We start from the raw sequence: 22,542 nt of genomic DNA, 5'->3' as shown, positions 1-22,542 counted from the left end.
TATTGGCCCAAATACGTATTTTTTTGCCCTAATATCCCATTTTTCTGATGGATCCTGCACTTGGATGAGTTGCCTTGAAATCGTGCAGTGTTGCTTCACTTGTTTCAGCACAGAATATTGGCCCAAATACGTTTTTTTTTTCCAGTGAAGGTGAGAGAGAATAGGGGAAATTTTTCGAGTCGACATGTATGCCAAGTTGGCCGATCCTTTTTGATGCACTTTTTTCAGAAAGCTTGATTAGCCTTTCATTTTCTTGGAGTAAGTGTAAAACGCCAGGGGACATTACAGAAATTTTGTAGGATTTTTAGGTGAAGAATAAAACTTAGGACTCAAGGGGCAGGTAACTCGTCTTTACAATTAGTTTCCCTGCGTCTCCGAGAGTGAAGTAGAGAGAAGTATGGTGGCTACTGTATAGAAAGGGGCTTAAAAAGGAAAAGCGTTGGAACTGTCCCCAATTCCTTACCGCTACGGACATAACATGACACACTTGTTGTATTTCCATCAAAATTTTGTTTATTTATCTAAACGATTTAAAAAAAAAAGTTATCTTATTCTTTAAATTTAGAGAAAAATATCGGGCACTGCTAAAAAGGATAGCTCAATCTCTATTGGCACTGTTCAATTAGAAAACGGAGCAAAAAAAAATGTATTTTTTAAAGGGTTAAACTTGGAAGAAAGGTACAACTTAAGGTTTGCCACACAAACAATAATTTGTCAAAAGGTTTTACTACAGACTATACATCATTGTAAAGCTATATCAATTACATCATCACATATAAGTTACTGTCTTCGTAATTCGTTCAATCTTCGTCCTCATTATCACTTTCGTTATCTACATCATCTGTGACTTCGCTTTGATTTCCCTGATGGCCACCGAACAACTGCTCCGCCACTTGCCGAGAGCATTCCTCTTTAACCATTACGACGTAGACTAATGCCTGAAATGGCAAACAAGAGACCAACAAAAAATCAAAGCTTATGACATTTACAATCATCTGTTGGTTTAAGATCATCGTTAACAAGTGGTCGGAAGAGAAAAAAACTGAACAAACTTACCTCGGGCACTAAAACATTTAAAACGTAGCTCATCATCCTGGTGTTGGAATCGTTAAAATCGGCCCAAAACTCCGGCAAAACTGATTTCACCTCGTTAGTAAACCTTCTCATCTACGATGAAAAAGAAAACGAATGAAAATAGGAAAGTAATCAGGAGTTTATGGAATCAATCAGATCAATTCATGCACACTATGACAAAAACGGTTTTCTTTGATCAAAAAACAAAACGAAAGTAAGTAAAGATTGCCCAAGTTAGAAGTGGCTTAGTTTTGGAGGGTAAGAGACTTAACGTTGGAGACAATTGACTAATAGGAGTATACCTTTTCCCATTTACTCACCATTGATGAAGAAAAAAATGTCGTGCAATTGCTACTCAAGAGAAGTAAATCCGCCTTCCTGTTCGCGTTCTGAAAAAGCGTGTGCCTGACGCTGGCGATGTTGGCGTAGAGAATGTCCTTGATATATTGCTATGGTTAATCAATAAACAATAAGATAATGGAGATTAAGCAACAACTTGTTTAAGTGACAGATAATAGCTTATGATAAATAAAAAAAAAGTAGGAGTCAAAAAGGATGCGGGAAAAGCGAAACTGTGGCGGGATAGCAGATGTTACCTTTCAGTCTGTAAGTTCAGGACGCTGCATCAAAGACATTCCCGAGGGGTAATTCCTGTTTGAAAACAAATCAAATAAGTGGTGCTCTAGAGAGAAAAATGGCACAGCAAATTTACACCTCTATGTAACTTAAACAGGATCGAATTTCTTAGGTTTTTTTAATACGAGATTAATCAGGAACAAATAAAGAGAAGAATATATCGATTTAACATAATGACGATTAGTCATCACAAATAATTGCAACCCTGACAACCCACTGAAAGGTTAGGATAACGGTGGCAAAGGGGCAGTACTTAATTCATCGACACCATAGACTTAGTAATCGTGGATATTATAGAATACTTACGATCGGTTTATCTCCCTTTTCTTACAACCACAGTAGTAGTCTCCCGAGGGAGCTTTTCTGATTCCCACACACTCGAAATGGAACCATTTTTTGCAAGTTTCGCAAAATATCCACCTTTGCCTTGTTATTTTTTTCCTGGAAGGCACTGTCTGGCAGAGAAAAGCCTCGCACTTTTCCCCCTCCTGTTCACGTTCATCTTCGCTCTCTTCTGTTACTTTCCTTTTCCTTTTTCCTCTGCTGGGAGGACCGGTTGATGTGGAAGCTGAAGTTGCGTAAGTAGATGTGTTGGTTGCTGTAGCAGAGGAGGTGGTTCTGGGTGCTCTGTGGACTGAAGTTCTGGAGGTAGATGTGTTGGAAGTTGTAACAGCGGTGGTGGTTCTGGGTGCTCTACGGACTGAAGTTGTGGAAGTAGATGTGTTGGAAGTTATAACAGAGGAGGTGGTTCTGGGCGCTATGGAAGTTGATATTGCGAAAGAAGATGTGTTGGAAGTTGTAGCAGAGGAGGTGGTTCTGGGGGCTCTGAGGACTGCAGTTGCGGGAGTAGATGTGTTGGAAGTTGCAGCAGAGGAGGTGGTTCTGGTTCTGGGTGCTATGGAAGTGGATGTTGCGAAAGAAGATGTGTTGGAAGTTGTAGCAGAGGAGGTGGTTCTGGGAGCTATGGAAGTTGATGCTGCGGAAGAAGATGTGTTGGAAGTTGTAGCAGAGGAGGTGGTTCTGGGTGCTATGGAGCTTGTTGTTGCGGAAGTGGACGTGTTTGATGCTGTAGCAGACGATGAGATCGATGTTGGGGTTGCCTCTTCATCACGATTTGTTTGTTTACGTATTCGGTTTCCCCTACTGGATTGACCGGCTGACGAGGAAGTGGTACCTGGTGCTGTGGAGGATGAAGTTTCGAAAGTAGATGTTCCGGATGCTGTAGCAGAGGAGAAGGTGATACCTGGTGCTGTGGATGCGTTTGAAGCTGAAGGAGAGGAACAGGTTGATGTTAGGATAGTGGAGGTGTTTAATGGTGCACCAGCAGGGATAGCAGCGGTTGATGTTGTAGCAGTTATGGAGGTTGATGTCACGTAAGAAGATGAGTCAGATCCAATAGGGACGATAGACATCGATTCTGTAGATGCTGATGTTGTTGTGCGGGATATGGAGGTTGACGATTCGTTATTAGAGGTGCTGAATGATGCTTCAGTAGGTGTGGTGCCTATTAGAGCAGCGGATGTTGTGGTTGTTGCTGTTGAGTCAGAGGAGGATGGTAAAGTACTGGTGGCAGGAGTGGTGGTCGTGGTGGTGCTCGTAGTTGATATCGTGGAGTTGGTAATCGCTGGTTGCGACGAGGCTGGATTGTTCAGCCTAAAAATAATTTCGTCTTTCAACGACATTATTTTATGCAAGTTTCCCACCCCATAACTAGATGGATGTTTGAATGGAATCGTTCCCATATTCAAGACATCCAAGGGAATCTTCTGCTCCTTGATGTCTTTGTATGGCACTCTGGTGTCCATCTTACCACAGGCTTCGCCTGGAAAACATAAACCACATAATTATTGAGTAAGCATTGATTCATTTTTGCTTAGAAAAATGCCAATTTTTTTATTTCATACTATTGCAAAATACGTTTATTCCAGACAAGATATTACACCAAAGGAGGGAAAAGTAATTTAAACAAAATACGCACAATACATTTTTGTAAGAGTGTTTTTGTATTTTCAGTTTTACTAAGTTGGCAGTATATATTTTTCAGTTTCCTGTAGGTATTTGTACTGACGATTGAAAAACATGACTATTGTTACACATTTTAATATTAACCAAAAACTATTTACATCAAAAAATAAGGTAACATAAAGTAGGCCCCTCAACAGAATAGGCATTTTTACACTATAAATGAAAGCACACATTTGAGCTTATTAGATGACATGATTTTCCTCAAAACAAATAACTTACTGTATTTTCTGTTGAATAGTTTTATAACTTTCTTACGCAATTCCTCTTTCTCAGACTGAGAGTTTCCTTGCCTCTCTTCCCTTACTCCTAAAAAAAGACAAGATATAATTGTTGCAATAGTAAAACGTTATGATTTAGTTAATACGAGTGCACTGGTACATTGTACACTGCAACTAATAGCTAATATCAAATAAGGAACTTACCGTCTCCATTCACAAAAGAGTAGAACTTGGGGGCAAGCCGGTTGCTCTCCACGAACTGGATTGCTCTTGGGTGGCCAAAGACATCCACGTCGCCTTTTCCCTTATCGCAAATAAACAGGCATCGGACTCCTAAGTCCTTCAGATTCTCGCACTGGCAAATGTAAAGGGGATATCAGAGCATAAGTACATTTCTTCAAATCGGATGCTAATAAATAAAATTATTTATTTAAAATACATTAAGTTTAAGACTACTAAATTATTCAATGCTTTTGTCACGATTTTACCTCCCGTTTCACTTTCTTTAGAGTTCTCTTAATCTGTTCCTCTTTTGTTATTACTTCTTCCGAAAGAGCTCTTCGGTTATATTCTAACCGTTCCTCTTCCGACAGCTGCTGCTTCCACATTAGGGCGAAGAAAGCATTCCTCTCAACAAAAGTCATCTCCTTAGCAGCCTCTGTTAAAGGGAATAAAAGATGCTGGCAAATAAGGTAAAATATTCGATGTTAAAAAATTATCCTTCAATACATACAGCAAAATCATTTTATCCGATCCCTATTTATATCGAGTAAGAAATAAAAATACCATCTTGAAAATAGCGTGACGCAGATATAAGTTCACCACCCAGTTTTAGTGCGACGCTGTCCTGTCTATTTCTCAATAAGTTACTATTTCACAAGTTCTTGGTTATATAGACGAAAGGTTGTCTCCTTTTCGCAAACTATTAATAAGGCATTATAAGCTTGAAATTGCCTGCAACATTTTAAACAAACACAAACATAAATTAAGTATCAAAAGCAAACCAACCGTCAATAGCAGAAGTCTCTTTGCAGAAAAGGTTGTATCCATTCAGCTGTGACTTGTTCACTCTAAAGAACAATTAAGTACTCGTTCAAAAGTATCAGAAGTAACTTTTTCGTATATATTGAAAATTGACACAAGCAAAGTGAAATTCGAAATATTGTATTCCAAAAAAAATTAAATGCATGAACTAGGGGGATGGCACTTACCGCGAATTCTCGGAGGTAGACATAGAAGACATATTGTTACAGTAAACGGAAAGGCTAAAGGCAGTCACAAGACGAAAAGTTTAAGAGCAAGCGCTATTCTTTAAAAGACGGTTAACATCGTTTTAGTGATTACGCAAAAGGCCTTTTTATTTTGGTGATCTGGTATTTGGTGACCCGTATTGCGCAAACGATTGTTTTAGACTGGTAGGATTGCGAAATGGAGATTGCGAAATGGAGATCCGGTTGAAATAGATACACATTCTGTGGACATTATACGTTAGTCACTTGAAACGTACGGCGTGATGTTTTAGTAAACTGCCCGTCCAGGCGCAGAACTCTATATTTACCCCTTAAATTGTCCGATAGCAGCTGAAAAGGTTTAATGGCAAGTGTATAATCAAATTTAATACCCATGACTTCCTCGAATTCGCCCGTACATAGCATCATATTTTTGTACGTGACCCAGACGGCACTTGCTAACGAGCACACGAACTCCTTATTTACACATTAAAAACACAAGACGGCCCCTGAAAACAATTTCATTTCAAGATTTCAATCACTTTTAGACCAATAACATCGCAATAATCTTAACTGAGGCGAATTTTAATTTTAATTTCTCCCTCTAACTTGCCCGTTTCAAAAATGCCCGTCTATAGCATAATATGGTACCCCGTGACCCAGACTGCACTCGCTCACGACCACACGAACTCTTTATTTACACCTTAAAAACACAACATGGTAGCTGAAAACGTTTTATTTCAAGAGTTCGATGACTTTTAGACCAATACCATCAAAATAAACTTTAATTTAGGAGAATAATAATTTTAATTTCTCCCTCTACTTTGCCCGTTTCAAAAATGCCCGTCAACAGCATAATATAGTACGCCGTGACCCAGAATGCACTCGCTCACGTGCACACGAACTCTTTATTTACACCTTTAAAACACAATTTGGTACCGAAAATGTTTTCTTTCAAGAGTTCGATGACTTTTAGACCAATACCATCAAAATAAACTTTAATTGAGGATAATAACGATTTTAATTTCTCCTTCTAATTTGCCCGTCTACAAAGTGCCCGTCTATAGCATAATATAGTACGCCGTGACCCAGACTGCACTCACTCACGAGCATATGAACTATTCATTTACACCTTTAAAAACAACATGTTCCGTGAAAAGGTTTTATTTTAAGAGTTCGATCACTTTTACACCAATACCATCGAAATAAACTTTAACTTAGGAAAATAATAATTTTAATTTCTTTCTCTAATTTGCCCGTTTCAAAAATGCCCGTCCATAGCATAATATAGTACGCCGTGACCCAGACTGCACTCGCTCACGAGCACACGTACTCTTTATTTACACCTTAAAAACACAACATCTTCGCTAAAAACGTTTTATTTCAAGAGTTCGATCACTTTTACACCAATACCATCGAAATAAACTTTAATTTAGGAGAATAATAATTTTAATTTCTCCCTCTACTTTGCCCGTTTAATATAGTACGCCGTGACCCAGACTGCACTCGCTCACGAGACCACGTACTCTTTATTTACACCTTAAAAACACAACATCTTCGCTAAAAACGTTTTATTTCAAGAGTTCGATCACTTTTACACCAATACCATCGAAATAAACTTTAATTTAGGAGAATAATAATTTTAATTTCTCCCTCTACTTTGCCCGTTTAATATAGTACGCCGTGACCCAGACTGCACTCGCTTACGAGCACACGAACTCTTTATTTACACCTTAAAAACACAACATGGTCGCTAAAAACGTTTTATTTCAAGAGTTCGATCACTTTTACACTAAAACCATCGAAATAAACTTTAATTTAGGAGAATAACAATTTTAATTTCTCCCTCTACTTTGCCCGTTTCAAGAATGCCCGTCTATAGCATAATATAGTACACCGTGACCCAGACTGCGCACACGAACTTTTCATTTACACCTTTAAAACACAACACGGTCCCTGAAACCATTTTATTTCAAGAGTTCGATGACTTTTACACCAATACCATCAAAATAAACTTTAATTTAGGAGAACAATGATTTTAATTTCTCCTTCTAATTTTCCTGTCTACAAAATGCCCGTGTATAGCATAATATAGTACGCCGTGACCCAGACTGCATTCGCCCACGAGCACACGTACTCTTTATTTACACCTTAAAAACACAACATGATCGCTAAAAACGTTTTATTTCAAGAGTTCGATCACTTTTACACTAATACCATCGAAATAAACTTTAATTTAGGAGAATAACAATTTTAATTTCTCCCTCTACTTTGCCCGTTTCAAGAATGCCCGTCTATAGCATAATATAGTACGCCGTGACCCAGACTGCGCACACGAACTATTCATTTACACCTTTAAAACACAACACGGTCCCTGAAACCATTTTATTTCAAGAGTTCGATGACTTTTACACCAATACCATCAAAATAAACTTTAATTTAGGAGAACAATGATTTTAATTTCTCCTTCTAATTTTCCTGTCTACAAAATGCCTGTGTATAGCATAATATAGTACGCCGTGACCCAGACTGCATTCGCTCACGAGCACACGTACTCTTTATTTACACCTTAAAAAACACAACATGATCGCTAAAAACGTTTTATTTCAAGAGTTCGATCACTTTTACACTAATACCATCAAAATAAACTTTAATTTAGGAGAATTATAATTTTAATTTTTCCCTCTACTTTGCCCGTTTCAAAAATGCCCGTCAACAGCATAATTTTGTACGCCGTGACCCAGAATGCACTCGCTCACGTGCACACGAAACTCTTTATTTACACCTTTAAAACACAATTTGGTCCCGAAAATGTTTTCTTTCAAGAGTTCGATGACTTTTAGACCAATACCATCAAAATAAACTTTAATTTAGGAGAATAATAATTTTAATTTCTCCTTCTAATTTGCCCGTCTACAAAATGCCCGTCAACAGCATAATATAGTACGCCGTGACCCAGAATGCACTCGCTCACGAGCACACATACTCTTTATTTACACCTTTAAAACACAACATGGTCGCTGAAAACGATTTATTTCAAGAGTTCGATCACTTTGCAAATTCAAATCCATTGAATAAAATTTCGTTTAAGGTGAATTCTTATGAAATCTTTTCCTCGAACTCGCCCGCCTTAAAACTGCCCGTCGAGTACGTATGCAGCTCGGAAGCTGATTGCTCTTTTTTTACACCTTAAAACAACCAGATGGTTGCTGAAAGCATTTTTACCTAAGATGCTGAAGGGGTTTATACCAAAACGATTAAATTAACCTTAATTTCTGTCAATTGAAATTCGCCCTATTCGTCCTCGGGGTACAATTATTTTTATTTTTTTTTTCTTTGGGACTTTTGACATCAAATAGTTAATTTAAAACGTTTGGATTCTGTCATTTCATACTCCACTTAATCAATACAGAAAAATAGTCTTTATTTGATTAAAATTAGAACGGTTTCACTTCCTCTGTACTGTTCGTGGTGAAATAGGCCGCCGTTGTGTACTGGGATCGTACTATAGTACGTACTACAGCGGGCGATGCCCGCGTAATTTGGTGCATTTTCAGCGGGTATCACCCATAGGGGTTGCGTGAATCGGGTGCACCTTCTCTCTGAGGACGAAATGGCGGAGGGAAGGAAGAATAAAGTACAATGTATTGTGGCGGATTCAGCTGCTTTTCTTAAAAATGCCCCTCTTCAAGATATGTGTGAGAATGTGTACACAGTTGAGGAAGTTGTAAATGAGATCAGAGATGCGGCAACTCGGCAGCGTCTGTCCGTGTTACCTTACACTGTGCACTTCAGACAGCCTTCAGCGAAGGCACTTCACACAGGTAACTCGTCATAGCTTAGCTCGGACAGATAAAAGTAGAATACTCTTGCACTCCCTGTATTATCAGTATCGCGATAACTGACTTGGGGCTCCAGATTTCCAAGCATAGTCAATGGAAACTCGCAAGGGCCAATTAGGGAGTCATTGAGCCTAACTCCGATTTTTTTTTTCGCTCAAATAAATCTTCTCTATATATTACCTGGATCATTTCTTCGCAAAAGTTTTTTGATTTGGTTAAAACGTCGAATTTTTATGACCTGTTGAATTTCTTTTTGCGTAGAATGAAAGATGAATTCCAGTACAATGTAATTTTTTGATAAAACTGGTTTGCTATTTGTCTTTTTAATACAGTTTCTTGCAAATTGTCCCAAATCACTAGTTCTCAAGACTTTTGTATGGGAAAATAGCAGAAAAATAGGCTTACCTTACCTTACATACTCTGCAAATATTGACAAAATTTCAATTATAAATTTTCTATCCTGAAAAAAAGAACTTTTTGTTTGATTGATAGAATCAGCTGTTCAGCTTTTGCAATCAACAAAAGTTATAGCTACCCTCCAATATGCAAGCCTCCTTTTTGTATATGCAGTTATTAGTCCTTAAATTACAACTGTTTGTTTTTCCACATTTACATATATATTTACTCAAATTTTGAGAACAAAATAAAAGGGTTGTGCACTATAGTCTTCTCTCAGACATGACAGATGAAAGCCCAGCCTTTACTGGCATGGTCGTATTTGATAGCAATTTGTAACTGAACATTATCGCTGTAAGGGTTTCTTGTAAAATTCTGTGGTAGTGCACAGTAACTCACCTGTGCTGGCTCTCTTTAAAGTTTATTATATTTATCTGAACTCTTCAATAACACAAGGTAGCTTATGTTCAATTAAAGTGCTGTTTCCATGCACAACCTCCTCTTGCAAGTGGCCACTGACTCAAAAAGGCCATTTTAAACATCCAGAATCAGTACAAGGTAAAGTTTCTAAACAACGAGACAATGACAATAATTTATGAGTAAGCTTGTAACTTTTGATGAAGATTGGTTGATTCTCTAACAGCATAAATTGTTGCAAACACACGACTGCCGGGTTTGTTATTTCAAATTCTTTGTATGATTGGTATACCGTCCTAAGGGTTATTTTCTCTGCCAGCTTATTACGGAGTGCTTGGAAGGCTCTCGCTTTGCCTTACTCTGTTTCTTCACCTCTGGTTTTTTGTCATCAAAACAAGGTACGATGTACAGCTAGCAGTATCCTTTTTTTGAATGGTCTTTCTGGTTACTACAGCCCTGGCAAAGAAAACGGTCCCCATTCTTCCAAATATTTGGGAGACACATTAAGAGAAATGTAGCAAAACAAAGCTCGCACTAAACTACAAGTTTTTGTTTTGATGTCACAAAGCAACTAGTGACATGCCCCTGATAACTTGGTCGTGAACCAAACTGGCGTCTTTTTACTCCTGATGTTACGTCTTTTACGGGGCACATAATCAAGAGTATAACCAAATCAAATTTTTTTTTGAGGAAATGCTGTAAACAATAAGATTATTTCTTAAAGCGAAAAGAAAAAAATTAGGGGGTTAGGTGTTCTTTAACAAGGAATACAGTATAACCCCGCTAAATGAAATGGCATATCATTTCCCCTGGGTTTGAGCCCATATTTTCAGTCATTTACTGCCCATTAACTCAAACTACCCACTAACTGAAACTAATTTCACTTGGCTCAAATTTACCTCAATAACCTCAGTGATTTTTATTTTAAAAACCTCCATGGGTAAACCTTAAAATGTCAGAACAAAGCCAAAAGCTGATTGAGTTTTTATTGATAATGGGATTGTAATGTTTGGAAAAGTTCTTAACTAGGCCTTTCTTTGAGAATGATGTGTTATTCTAGAAAGTGACACAGGCATACTCGGAAAAAATAAAATCTGAGTGCTCCTATCAGGAGTCGAACCTAAGACCTTCCAATTACTAGTTCAGATGCTCTACCACTGCAGCTCAGTGGTAGAGCATCCGAAATAGTAATCAGAAGGTCTTAGGTTCGACTCCTGATAGGCGCACTCAGATTTCTTTTTTCCGAGTATGCCTGTGTCACTTTCTAGAATAATACATCATTCTCATTCATTTACCTGGCTGGAAATATACCATCACATTTATTTCATTTACCACACGTTCAACATTTAAATCCTAGCAGTATGCAGGATATTTGTCCCATGAACCTAGTTAAATGGCCTTAGCTCCCACGAGTCTCCTGTAGCTCAGTGGTAGAGCATCCCAACTAGTAATCAGAAGATCTTAGGTTCGACTCCTGATAGGAGCACTCGGATTTCTTCTTTTTTCCGAGTATGCCTGTGTCACTTTCTAGAATAATACATCATTCTCATTCATTTACCAGGCTGGAAATACACCATCACATTTATTTCATTTACCACACGTTCAACATTTAAATCCTTGCAGTATGCAGGATATTTGTCCCATGAACCAAGTTTAATGGCCTTAGCTCCCACGAGTCTCCTGTAGCTCAGTGGTAGAGCATCCGAACTAGTAATCGGAAGGTCTTAGGTTCGACTCCTGATAGGAGCACTCAGATTTCTTCTTTTTTCCGAGTATGCCTGTGTCACTTTCTAGAATAATACATCATTCTCATTCATTTACCAGGCTGGAAATATACCATCACATTTGTTTCATAGGCCTTTCTTTCTTTCTTTCTTTCTTTCTTTCTTTCTTTCTTTTCTTAACATTTAAAATTGCCCTGTGTTCTTCTCAAAATGATCTTATAAAACAAACTTATTGACATTAGTGCTGCTAAACACCCAGACACTTTAATAAAGTATTCATTCATCCATCCATCCATCCATTCAGTGTTACTTGTGATTGTGAAAGAAAAATTATTATAAATCACATGATACAGTGAAACCTGCTTAATATGGACACCAAGGGGACATGCCAAAGTGTCTGTATTATCCGGTTGTTTCTATTTACAGTATTGCTCAAAAGTACTTGAGGCTCAACTCTTGATCCTCGATAATTTCAAGGACCAAGTGTTGAGTCGAGTTTCGAGGCAAGTCTTTTAAGTTTCTAGTCGAGAAACTAATGAGCTTGTTGCTTGACTGATTTCTCAAGAAATGAATTGGAAAAAATGACCGCACTCAAAAGTGTTGTACATACTGTTCAAGTGAAAGTATGTCGGAAGTTGAGATGCAAGTGCCACAGTTTTAGCCTTGCATATTAAAATAATGAACAAATGAACCACATGTCTAGAATTTGCCATTCCTTTCCTCATGGGATCAAAGAGCTCTGTGAGCCAAGTCAGTAATTGAACTGGTGAATGAAAAGATATTATAAAAGAGAGTGCTTTTTTAATTACCAACAGTAATAAATACAGTAAAATTTTATGATGTGTGTACGTTTCTTTTTATTTTAAGTCTGATTGAATAGGCTGATTTTATGAGCATCTGTGGTTTTCTTGAGTGCTGCTACCATTTTTGCATTAGAAGGTCATAAGTACATTTCATAAACAATGAAGTGTTCGAGTTGAGTGTCTGGTAGTCACATTTAACCATATAGGTAATTTTGTGTTTCCTTATTTCATAGTAACTGAGTTTGCCAAACTCACAGGAGATTTCAAAAGTCTTTCTGTTGTGGACTTGAGAGTTTTAGCTCTTACTTACCAGCTGGAAAAGGAGCACTGTGGAACAGACCACATAAATACAGTGCCCTCCAAACAGGTCAGTTGTAATTTTTGTAATGTAATTTATTGTCCTTTGTCTTGCTTTGCATACTAAATTCATTAGTTTGTTGTTAACTATGTTTTTAAGGTTGACATCTCTCAGGGTTTCACAGGAAAGACAGTTCCTGGATTCTTTTTTGAGAAGGTTGGTTTTTTGTTGTTTTCCCACAAAACTATCAAAGTTTGTTTAATTGAAAAGTTTCTTTGAATTGTGGTAGCTAACAGGATGAACTTGCTTTACATTACATGTACACTGTACATGTACATGTACCGGTATAAATCTATACTTATTTAATCTCACAATCTTCACAATCATTGTTTTATGTACACAAGCAGAAATCAAAAGTGGAAAATAGAGAAAACAAACAAGATGAAGATGAAATGGATGTGACAGAGAAAAAAGAGGATAAACAATTAACAGTGACAAGAGAACTAGAGATTATTGATGGACTGAAAGAGGAAAGCGATCTTAGCAGTGATAAGAATGGTCAGTCAACTGGAATGGAAACCCTGACAACTATTGCATGTAACTCTGCATTACATGACTCTGGAGATAACGAAGACGAATTTTGCGGAGATGATGACAATGAAATTGATAGTGACTTGAACAGCAAGAGTGATGATGATGGCTGGATTACGCCTGATAATATTAGCAATGTCAAGGATGAGATGGGCAGAGGTGGCTTTAGTGCAGCCCCTGCATCTGATGTCACTGTGGGTTGTCTTACTACTGACTTTGCAATTCAGGTAATCTCTTTTCTAAATTCTCTCTTTTTCAAAAAAAATTGCCAGTACCAACTAGCAGTGCTTTAGTTAAGTGCATAAGAAGTAGCATAGGATATCTGTAATACAATTTCTTAAGTCTCCTCAGTTGGTGACAAAGTGTACCATATGTACTTTAAGCCAGAAATGTGCAAATCTCAATGTTGTTTACAATGTACTTGTAGGTACTGAAGCTTGAAAAAGCATTCAGGTATAACAAGCACTGACCACAGGAGATTCAACAAGTAAATGTTTTCTGTTTCATTTTAGAATGTGCTGATTCAGATGGGAATCCACGTTATTTCACTGGATGGTATGTTGATCAAGGAAGCGCGAAGCTATGTGTTAAAATGTCATGCGTGTTTCAGGTACATTTCCTTTATGTTAATACCATGAAGTTTGCAAAGACTGAGAGTTCCTGTTGATGTAATGACTAGTTGACTATGGATGTTTACATTATGGCACTCTGGTAGCATCCTTTGATAAAAATATATATGCATTTTTTTTTCCTTAATGCTGGTACATGTATCTCGCTGGGAAATTTCTGAAACCTCCGTCGCTTTCCTTGATATCAAAGTTTCAGTACGGGCCGACGACGCGCTCAACAAATTGATCGACAGTCAGGAACTGCAAACGTCACAGAAGGAAAAGAGTGAGAAAATTTCATTCATTATTCATCCACATAAACCATACAGTCACAAGCATCATTTGAAGAACTTCAAATTGCTACAAAATGACCCTAAAACTGGTACAATTGTTTTACATTCTCCACTAATTTCATTCAAACGCGATTAAAACATAGGTAACTTTCTTGTAAGAAGCGTACGCAAATCCGATAATCAATCTGGTAGTTTAAAAATGCGCACGATGCAAAACTTGCCTTTTCATTCATTCGGGACCCAAGAGATCTACGAAAATCACTGATCGTTTTACATGCACCTGTGCTTCTGTAATTTATTGCATAAAATGCACTTTATTTAAACATTTATACATTGGTGAGACAGGAAGGAGACTAGGTAGTAGTGAGGGAGGGACCACAGTTTCCGGATTTTCGCGGTGGTTTCTGATTAATACGCGGTGGCATACATTAACGACGATGATGTCACCGCCTATTGTCTTGATCACTCATTATAGGATGACGTCATATTTTATTTTAGCCTTACCAACAGGTTATGAACTGGTTTGACAGGTTTATTAATGATGTCATGCTCTATTTTTAACTTATGGCAGTCATGGTCGGTATCACCGGTTTGACAGGTTTTTGAAGTTATTTTTGGATACATGACATCATATAGTACATACATACATACATACATACTTTATTGTATAGCGCCCCTTGGGGGCTCTTCCGTCATACATGAAAATAAAAATAATAATAATGAAAACTATTTGCATTTGGATGTTAACATAGAGAGAAAGAAAAAAATACGATAATAAACAATATATGAATTAAAAAAACCCTTAAACAATCTCTTTTTAAAAACGCTAAGTTTTCCCGTGTATCTGAGATGCTTTGATAAATTATTGTAGATTTTTCCTCCACGGAAGGCAAAAGCCCTTTGGCCACTCACAAGCTCCAGGATCTACAATTTCTAAGCTAAAGAATCTGCATTCGGAAGTCTTTTTAGAAAAAACAAAACACAAATACGCGCGACACCCACGCGTGTGTCTGACTAAAATAAAGACACATAATGACGAATGGCCCGTTTGTTTTCTTTTTTGCCATTTTGGCGTGGTTTTGGTCTTTCAGGCCTGGTTATGGCCTTTCTGGCTTGTGTTTGGCCTTTTCTGACACTATATAACCTGACTTTTACCGAAAACTCGGAGATAATGAAAAATATTTGTCGTGTGTGTTTCTCGCCTAAATTAACTAAGCACCTTTCCCGCCTAATGACTAAAAAAGATTCGTTTCAGGTTGAGCTTTGTTGAGGATTAAAGAGTTAATACAGTCTTTTGTTGGCTTTGTTTATTTCAGCGCTCGGACTAAGAATGTTCCGGTTCATAAATTCCTTGCTCCTAAATTGTGCGTGTTTAAACACACACACACACACCGCCAATTAGACATCGTGGTAAAAACGTTTACAGATAACGATATCGCTGTCCACATTAAGTTGTCGTATTGAAACCAATATATTCCCTTAAAAAAGCAACAATTAAATCAGACATAACCCGTTCTGAGGTATAGGAACAGATGACTTTTATAAACATACGAAAGCAAACTCGGTGATTCGGAGATAGAGTTGAGAGTTACCTTAATTCCTTCAAAATCTCTGGTAGTTAAACGATTTTATATTTTTTTTTATTCTCTATTTAAAGGCAATAAAGTTCTTTTCAGGTCTCTCAAGCAATGTGCGTTGTTTAAAAGCAAGCATTTAGTAGTCGCGTGTTTTGATTGTGTTTTAATTGATTATTTCTATGAACTTAAGCTGTCTATTGTTTATGATAAGTTAATTGGCTTTTTCCGTAGAGTTTTTATGCAAATGTAGGTTTTGGTTTAAGTCACTGCTTCTGCATAATTAGTGGCTGACGGACCGTGAAGAGAGGTTGAATGAACCGGAACATTCTTAATCCGAGCGCTGTAATAGACAAAGACAACAAAAGACTGTATTAACTCTTTAATCCTCAACAAAGCTCAACCTGAGACGAATCTTTTTTGGTCATTAGGCGGGAAAGGTGCTTAGTTAATTTAGGCGAGAAACACAAACGACAAATATTTTTCATTATCTCCGAGTTTTCGGTAAAAGTCAGGTTATATAGAGTGTCAGAAAAGGCCAAACACAGGCCTGAAAGGCCAAAACCACACCAAAAGGAGACAAACGGGCCATTTGTAGTTATGTGCCCTTATTTTTCTTAGACACACGCGTGGGTGTCGCGCGTATTTGTTTTTTTGTTTTTTTCTAAACAGACTTCCGAATGCAGATTCTTTAGCTTAGAAATTGTAGATCCAGGAGCTTATCGTATTTTTTTCTTTCTCTCTATATTATCATCCAAATGTAAATAGTTTTCATTATTATTATTATTTTTATTTTCACGTATGGCGGAACGGCCTCCAAAGAGGAGCTATACAATAAAGTATGTATGTATGTACTATATGATGTCATGTATCCAAAAATAACTTCAAAAACCTGTCAAACCGGTGATACCGCCCATGACTGCCATAAGTTAAAAATAGAGCATGACATCATTGATAAATCTGTCAAAGCAGTTCATAACCTGTTGGTAAGGCTAAAATAAAATATGACGTCATCCTATAATGAGTGATCAAGACAATAGGCGGTGACGTCATCATCGTTAATGTATGCCACCGCGTATTAATCAGAAACCACCGCGAAAATCCGGAAACCGTGGTCCCTCCCTCACTACTCTAGGTGACCGATCATGTTCGCGAACAGTCATCTCTAACAAGGACGCATCTAAAACAGTCGCTCGATACTTTAGGGACGGACCATTAAAAAAGTGATTGGGGGGGGGGGGGGGTGGGGAAAATACAAAAAAAAAAATTTGTGCAAGCCAAAATGCCCGAAAAAAAATTCTTGCAAGCCGAGACGGAAGAAAAAAAATTCTTGCAGAAGGAGATTAAGGAATTATTATAGAAAATACCTTTTAGTGTTTTAATGACAGAACATTTCTTCCAGAATGCCCCAAAATGGCCTTTTTAATGTTTTGAAAATCTAAAGTTTTTTTGTGGAAGTTTGTTTTGTATGAACAACAAACCAACCCCACATTTTGTGTCGTGGCTGGAATTTACCCTTACTACAACTCAGTATTTTGTTTTGTGTTTGTAACTGGTCAATTTATTAAAAATAAGTGCTAGTGAGCAGCACACAGCAACGAATCTTGCTAACTTGTTTTATTATCCGACCGGTTTTGTGTGATAACTACACACTTCGTCAGGGATTGAACAAGATAGTTTGGGGAACTTATTTTATACCTAAAGTTTGCAGTACAAATGACGTTCCAATAGGGTGTGAACAGCAAAAACACCCACAGACATACGTGCAGGATGTTACAAAAATCCTGCCGCTAGGTGCATGTGTAATGTATAATTATGGGGCTCATGGATTTAACGTTAAATCCGTGAGCCCCATAATTATACATTACACACCTAGCGGCAAGATTTTTGTAACATCCTGCGCGTATGTCTGTGAGTGTTTTTGCTGTTCACACCCTAGTGGAACGTCATTTGTACTGTAAAATTTGGGTATAAAATAAGTTCCCCAAACTATCTTGTTCAATCCCTGACGAAGTGTGTAGTTATCACATGAAACCGGTCGGATAATGAAACAAGTTAACAAGATTCGTTGCTGTGTGCTGCTCACTAGTACTTATTTTTAAAAAAGAGATTATATACTACTTGAAGTGTTTGTTATGAAATATTTCATAAGATTTCTTGGCGCCAACAGTTTTGAAAATTGTTGAATCAATTGTTATTAAAATGTGTTAAAGAGTAAACAATCAATAAACAGACAGTACGTGAAATTTGATTTAAATTATTTTAAAATGATGACCAGTCTTTTATTTAAGTATGAGGCTGATTTTACTACCAGCACTAGATACTACTTAGACACTAATTTCGTTGTTTTTGTTTAGTTTTGACCATTATGCTGTAATTTTTAGATATTGTCTCAGGGGTTAAAGGTAATCATTCCAAGCCCACAAAGTACAACTTTTTTTAAAAATCCTTCATTTAAAGTGTTTTTTTTTCTGGAAAACAACAACAACAAACAAAAAAATTTCGTGCAGAGGGTATCAACCGAAAAAAAAATTCCTGCACAAGCACTGACCAAAAAAAAAATTCCTGCAAACTGAAAATCCCCCACCCCCCCCCCCCCATCACTTTTCTAATGGTCCGTCCCTTAATGTGCCCAACCATTCTCACCAACACATGACAGTCTGCGGCATTTCGCTACATCATGGAAATACGGAAAGCCGTAAAAGCTTAGAAGAAAATTCATCTTCCAAATCGGCACTCTTAATCCCCACGGAATAAAACGACGCATTTTCATTGGACTAAATTATTCTTGTCTTCCACGTTACCATGCTCCCCGCTGTTTATTATATCAACAACATACAACCCATAATTCTTTGATTCGCCCTGACGATGGGCTAACGCTCGAAACGTCAGCATTCGAATCTTTTTACGGTGGCCAAATTACGTTATCAACTCTGTTGCTAAAACCAAACATCCTGAACAATTATAGTTTATTTCTTCAGAGTAACAAGACAGTTAGGAAAGAAGTTTTGCCCGTGGTGCGGTAATAATACTCTCCTCAAGGTATCAGTGAGTGTTGATCAAAATGGTGTCACTCATTACCAAGTCCCAAATACGAACAAACCGTTCAACATCAGGGGGAAAAAGGTCAGTATAGCTGTCAGTATTTGATGACGATGATGAACCTTATCTTGTACTGACAAGATCAGCTCTTTTGGCGAAAAATTCAGAACATAGGGGTCCTCTGGGTACATTTTAGTCTACTATACAAGGTTACTACAAGGGTTATTTTACTCAATTTGCATACTTATATTTCAATAAGCGTTTTCAGATTTAAAAGTCTTGGGCGTACACGTAGCCTCCCACGCAGACGTTCTTAGGGCTTCGTCACGCGTTCCTGCCCCACGAACGTCTGTTGAAACGAACAGCCACTTCCGTTCGTCGACTGCGGACCAATCAGGAACCGTTTCCCAACTTTGGGTAAACTTGTGTTTGATATTAAAAATATTACCCGAGGCAGGATGGCGGACTTAAATGTGGTTTTGGCCCGGGGTTTTTGGTCATGTGTGCCAAACGTTTGGTATAAAGGAGTTGAATGCGTATCAAAGAGTCAAGTCATAGTGCAATTTGCGCAGAAGAAAACTGATGTGTTCGTAAACCTTCCAACTGGTTATGGAAAGTCACTTATTTATCAAGCTCTATCGTTTGTTTACAATAGTCCATTTTACAGTTGTGTTCGTAGCAACCTGGCCTTGGATTGAAAGCGAAGCTGGGGGTGACCTTGGTTTGATACAAACCTCATTGCTTTTCATATGTAGATCATGCTGTTCTTATGCTAACTAGTTTGCATTTACATATGAAAAACAGTGAGGTCTGTATCAAAACTAGGTCACCTTCAGCCTCATTTCCAATCAAGGCCAAGTCACTAAGCACACAACTGTAAAATGGGCTATTCAATTCTTGAAGCTGCTGGCCACTGATTGTTGTTGTGGTTTCGCCTCTTGTAAATCTTATGAAAGACCAGGTAGACAAACTGGCAAATCTTGGAATTCATGCCGCTTCTCTCAGTGAAATCACTGAAGAAAATGCAGGGTGTTGTGGAAGGAAAAATTTCAATCGTATATGCACGTCCGGAAGCGAAAATATCTCCACGGGTGATGATTTCCGTTGTTTCGCAGTATGTGATTGGCTTTACTTGTCATAATGAGTCAATGCTGATTGGTCTGTTCAGACAAAGGCAATTTGCCGACGAACGGAAGTGGCTGTTCGTTTCAGCAGACGTTCGTGGGGCAGGAACGCGTGACGAACCCCTAAGAACGTCTGCGTGGGAGGCTAGCGTACACGATGAGGTCGAAAGGAGGGAGAGGTAGCTGTTAAATGTAAAGTGTAGTTCAGAGGTAAATTCACCGTTATCAGTGCCATAGGTGGGTTTTGCTTCTGTGATCCGTACAGCCCTGGTGAGCGATAAATTAACCATACCACGTTACGGTCTTGTCACGTACGTTCTCTAACAGCGTCAGTTGAAATACTGAACCATTTGTCAAGGGTTACACTACAAATGCATATAACCTGCAATTGACGACCTCTTGTTTTTTTTGTCGTACAGCACCACCCCCAAACCACACATACACACAAACAAAAAAATAGAGGCTTGCAACTTTAGCTAGCTTGTCACGAGTTTGGCATCACCCTCAGCAAAGAGCTTGAAGAAAGATCTCGTCTTCCAACTTCAGTACGAAGATTGGGGCTGTACTTAAATTGGAGAAACAGCACAACCCCTCCATGAGTAGTTTACAACAGCAATGCCGGGTGAGAGCTAGTGGTCTCTCCTGCTGTCTAGCACCACACCTAGAAATTCAAAGGTCACTCCTTGGTAGAGTCGTCAAAACTACTGGACCGGGATACGGGACTTCAGACAGGAACCTTGCAACAAAATTTTTCTTTAGTTTTTGCTGCTCGGCGTTCGCCACTTTCACATGACAGATTCATATCAGATTTGGATGGATGTTTTTTTACACTTACTGATTTTTTCCTTTTCCTCTATGTAGTTCCCACTTCCTTTACCTAGGGGCGGTCGTCAAAGTGACGCCCCAGTTCTCAGTGAAGATCAACCGCGTGGTCAACACCGTCTGCCTCGCAGTAAGGATCACGTGAATGTATTTGATGCGGATTACGTCGCGCGGGCTTCCCCATTTGCTGCTAAAGACGTGACCAGCCGAGCCTCTCAGCTGGGATATCACTTGAAGGGTTCACAAAACAACAAGAATCCAAATGAAGTCAGAAAAAAGAGTGCACGGAGAAACAAAAAGTGATCTACAGGCCAGCTCGTTTTTAATTCCTTGTCATTAATTTATATGCCTTCTTGTAAGAGCTATCAGCTGGCACCTTATGGCTTTCTGTAGCATACAAATGTAAGCGTGGTATTTGTGTCAGAATTAAAGGTATACTACTGATTCTAAAACAGTCGAACCTCCATGTGGGACCACTTCCCATAAGCGACCACCTATCAAAAACACCAAACCTCTCGTAAACGATCACCTCTCATAAGCGATTGCGACCACTTTTTGAGGTGACGTTATTACAATTTTGCATTGTTTGTAACCTCTTGTAAGCGACCACTTGACACAAGGTCTGATCTCCATGTTCGTTCTATGTACTACCCTACTCAGAGTTTACGAGGAACATTTAGTTGACAACCTAGCACTACTCGTATTGCAACTAGGAAAATGTATGCAATACATTGTCATCTAATCAGGAGATCTGTCAGACCTATTCTCAGAAGAGAGCCCCTCTGGTTCGACTCTCGTGAGCGACCACTAAATCTTGACATTTTGGGTGGTCGCTTACTGTAGTACCTTTTGTATGGCCGCAAATTTTTCACCCCGTCTAGAATTCTCGACAAAACCCCCCTTTAGACTTGTGAAACCCGGCTGGGAACGTGTTTGAACAACAAGAAGAACACCACATCACTTCTTTTATACACGTTCTTTGCACTTAAAAATGTTCAATAAAACTGTAAAAACACGGCAGCTAGGAAAATGACAATACGAAAAAATATGCTAAATCGAGAAAGTTCGAACTTTCGCGATTTAACATTTTTTATTTACACGTAGTTATTTTTCGTGTTTTTACAGTTTTATTGAACATTTTTAAGTGCGTAGAACGTGTATAAAAATCGTGATGTCGTGTTCTTCTCACTATCAGGAGTGACATCCATACACTCAATAAGCTGCCTTGAGAAAACCTTATGGTAACCAGCCTACTCTATTCGTGGTTAAGTCAGCAATAACGTATGGTTGAAGGAATGCGGGATTGACAGCTGAGGCTGGATCTGTTAAAAAGCAGGCAGCTTAGAACTTCCTTTCAAGTCATGGTACCGTAGAACATAAAACAAACCAATAACCTTCCTTTTTATTTTCTAAAAAGGGGCACTGTCACGGTGATTTTGCTGTATGCTGGTAAAAACTGCTTTTAAAAATATTTGACAAAGAACCTTTTTTCTAATATGAAATTGTGTTGTTATTAACAAAACTGAACCATTATTTTGACGATTCCATCGATTCAAATACGCTTTTTGGCCGTTCAAAGTGACACAAAAAATAGGCGACACATTGATCTACAAAAGTGACACTATCATTAATCGACCTTGTTTTCGGTCAAGTAATGTGTCATCTTTCTGGCAAATTTTAAAGCGAGGGTTCCTAGAACCAAGCTCCCTCAGATTTTAGCAAGGGTTATTGGAATATGAAACGAAAATTAGGGATAACGTATTTTTCAGAGATAAGCAACAATAATTCTAAACAGCGTTGAAATGCAAAACAATGCAGTATGGGAT

The 22,542-nt window shown here is 38.2% G+C and overlaps 2 protein-coding genes across 3 annotated transcripts; one reads left to right on the top strand and one right to left on the bottom strand.

Moving 5' to 3' along the window:
* Positions 1-543: 543 nt before the first annotated feature.
* On the bottom strand, positions 544-5,657 carry LOC146469282 (uncharacterized). Its single transcript, XM_085123523.1, has 10 exons — positions 5,165-5,657; positions 4,962-5,023; positions 4,442-4,611; positions 4,158-4,308; positions 3,955-4,041; positions 2,017-3,532; positions 1,671-1,725; positions 1,395-1,523; positions 1,057-1,167; positions 544-938 (listed from the first exon to the last, which is right to left on the bottom strand). Exons 1-7 carry the CDS (start codon positions 5,194-5,196, stop codon positions 1,674-1,676), a joined length of 2,070 nt encoding a protein of 689 aa, XP_084979649.1. The 5' UTR covers positions 5,197-5,657; the 3' UTR covers positions 544-938; positions 1,057-1,167; positions 1,395-1,523; positions 1,671-1,673.
* A 3,127-nt stretch (positions 5,658-8,784) lies between these two features.
* LOC146469281 (RNA-binding protein NOB1-like) lies at positions 8,785-21,168 on the top strand. Of its 2 annotated transcripts, none has more exons than XM_085123522.1 (7): positions 8,785-9,006; positions 12,598-12,731; positions 12,822-12,878; positions 13,070-13,480; positions 13,766-13,863; positions 18,710-18,854; positions 20,756-21,168. In XM_085123522.1, the coding sequence occupies exons 1-7, from the start codon at positions 8,796-8,798 to the stop codon at positions 21,017-21,019; spliced, it is 1,320 nt and encodes a 439-aa protein (XP_084979648.1). In that variant the 5' UTR covers positions 8,785-8,795; the 3' UTR covers positions 21,020-21,168. The 2 variants fall into 2 exon arrangements, with proteins under 2 accessions (XP_084979648.1, XP_084979646.1); XM_085123520.1 differs by having other exon boundaries at positions 13,067-13,480.
* Positions 21,169-22,542: the final 1,374 nt, after the last annotated feature.

This window comes from Pavona decussata, unplaced genomic scaffold, assembly GCF_977016875.1.
Source record: "Pavona decussata unplaced genomic scaffold, jaPavDecu1.1 SCAFFOLD_125, whole genome shotgun sequence".
Classification (NCBI taxonomy): domain Eukaryota; kingdom Metazoa; phylum Cnidaria; class Anthozoa; order Scleractinia; family Agariciidae; genus Pavona; species Pavona decussata.
The sequence above is the reverse complement of the archived record's forward strand: the minus strand, read 5'-3'. Positions and strand labels throughout refer to the sequence as shown.

Coding starts and splice junctions, on each gene's coding strand:
- LOC146469282 (XM_085123523.1), bottom strand. CDS start 5,196: ATGTCTTCTATGTCTACCTCCGAGAATTCGCG. Junction 4,309..4,441: donor TAAAGAAAGTGAAACGGGAG/GTAAAATCGTGA, acceptor TACATTTGCCAG/TGCGAGAATCTGAAGGACTT. Junction 3,533..3,954: donor ACTATTCAACAGAAAATACA/GTAAGTTATTTG, acceptor TATGTTTTCCAG/GCGAAGCCTGTGGTAAGATG.
- LOC146469281 (XM_085123520.1), top strand. CDS start 8,796: ATGGCGGAGGGAAGGAAGAATAAAGTACAATGTATTGTGGCGGATTCA. Junction 9,007..12,597: donor AGCGAAGGCACTTCACACAG/GTAACTCGTCAT, acceptor CTTATTTCATAG/TAACTGAGTTTGCCAAACTC. Junction 12,879..13,066: donor CTGGATTCTTTTTTGAGAAG/GTTGGTTTTTTG, acceptor TATGTACACAAG/CAGAAATCAAAAGTGGAAAA.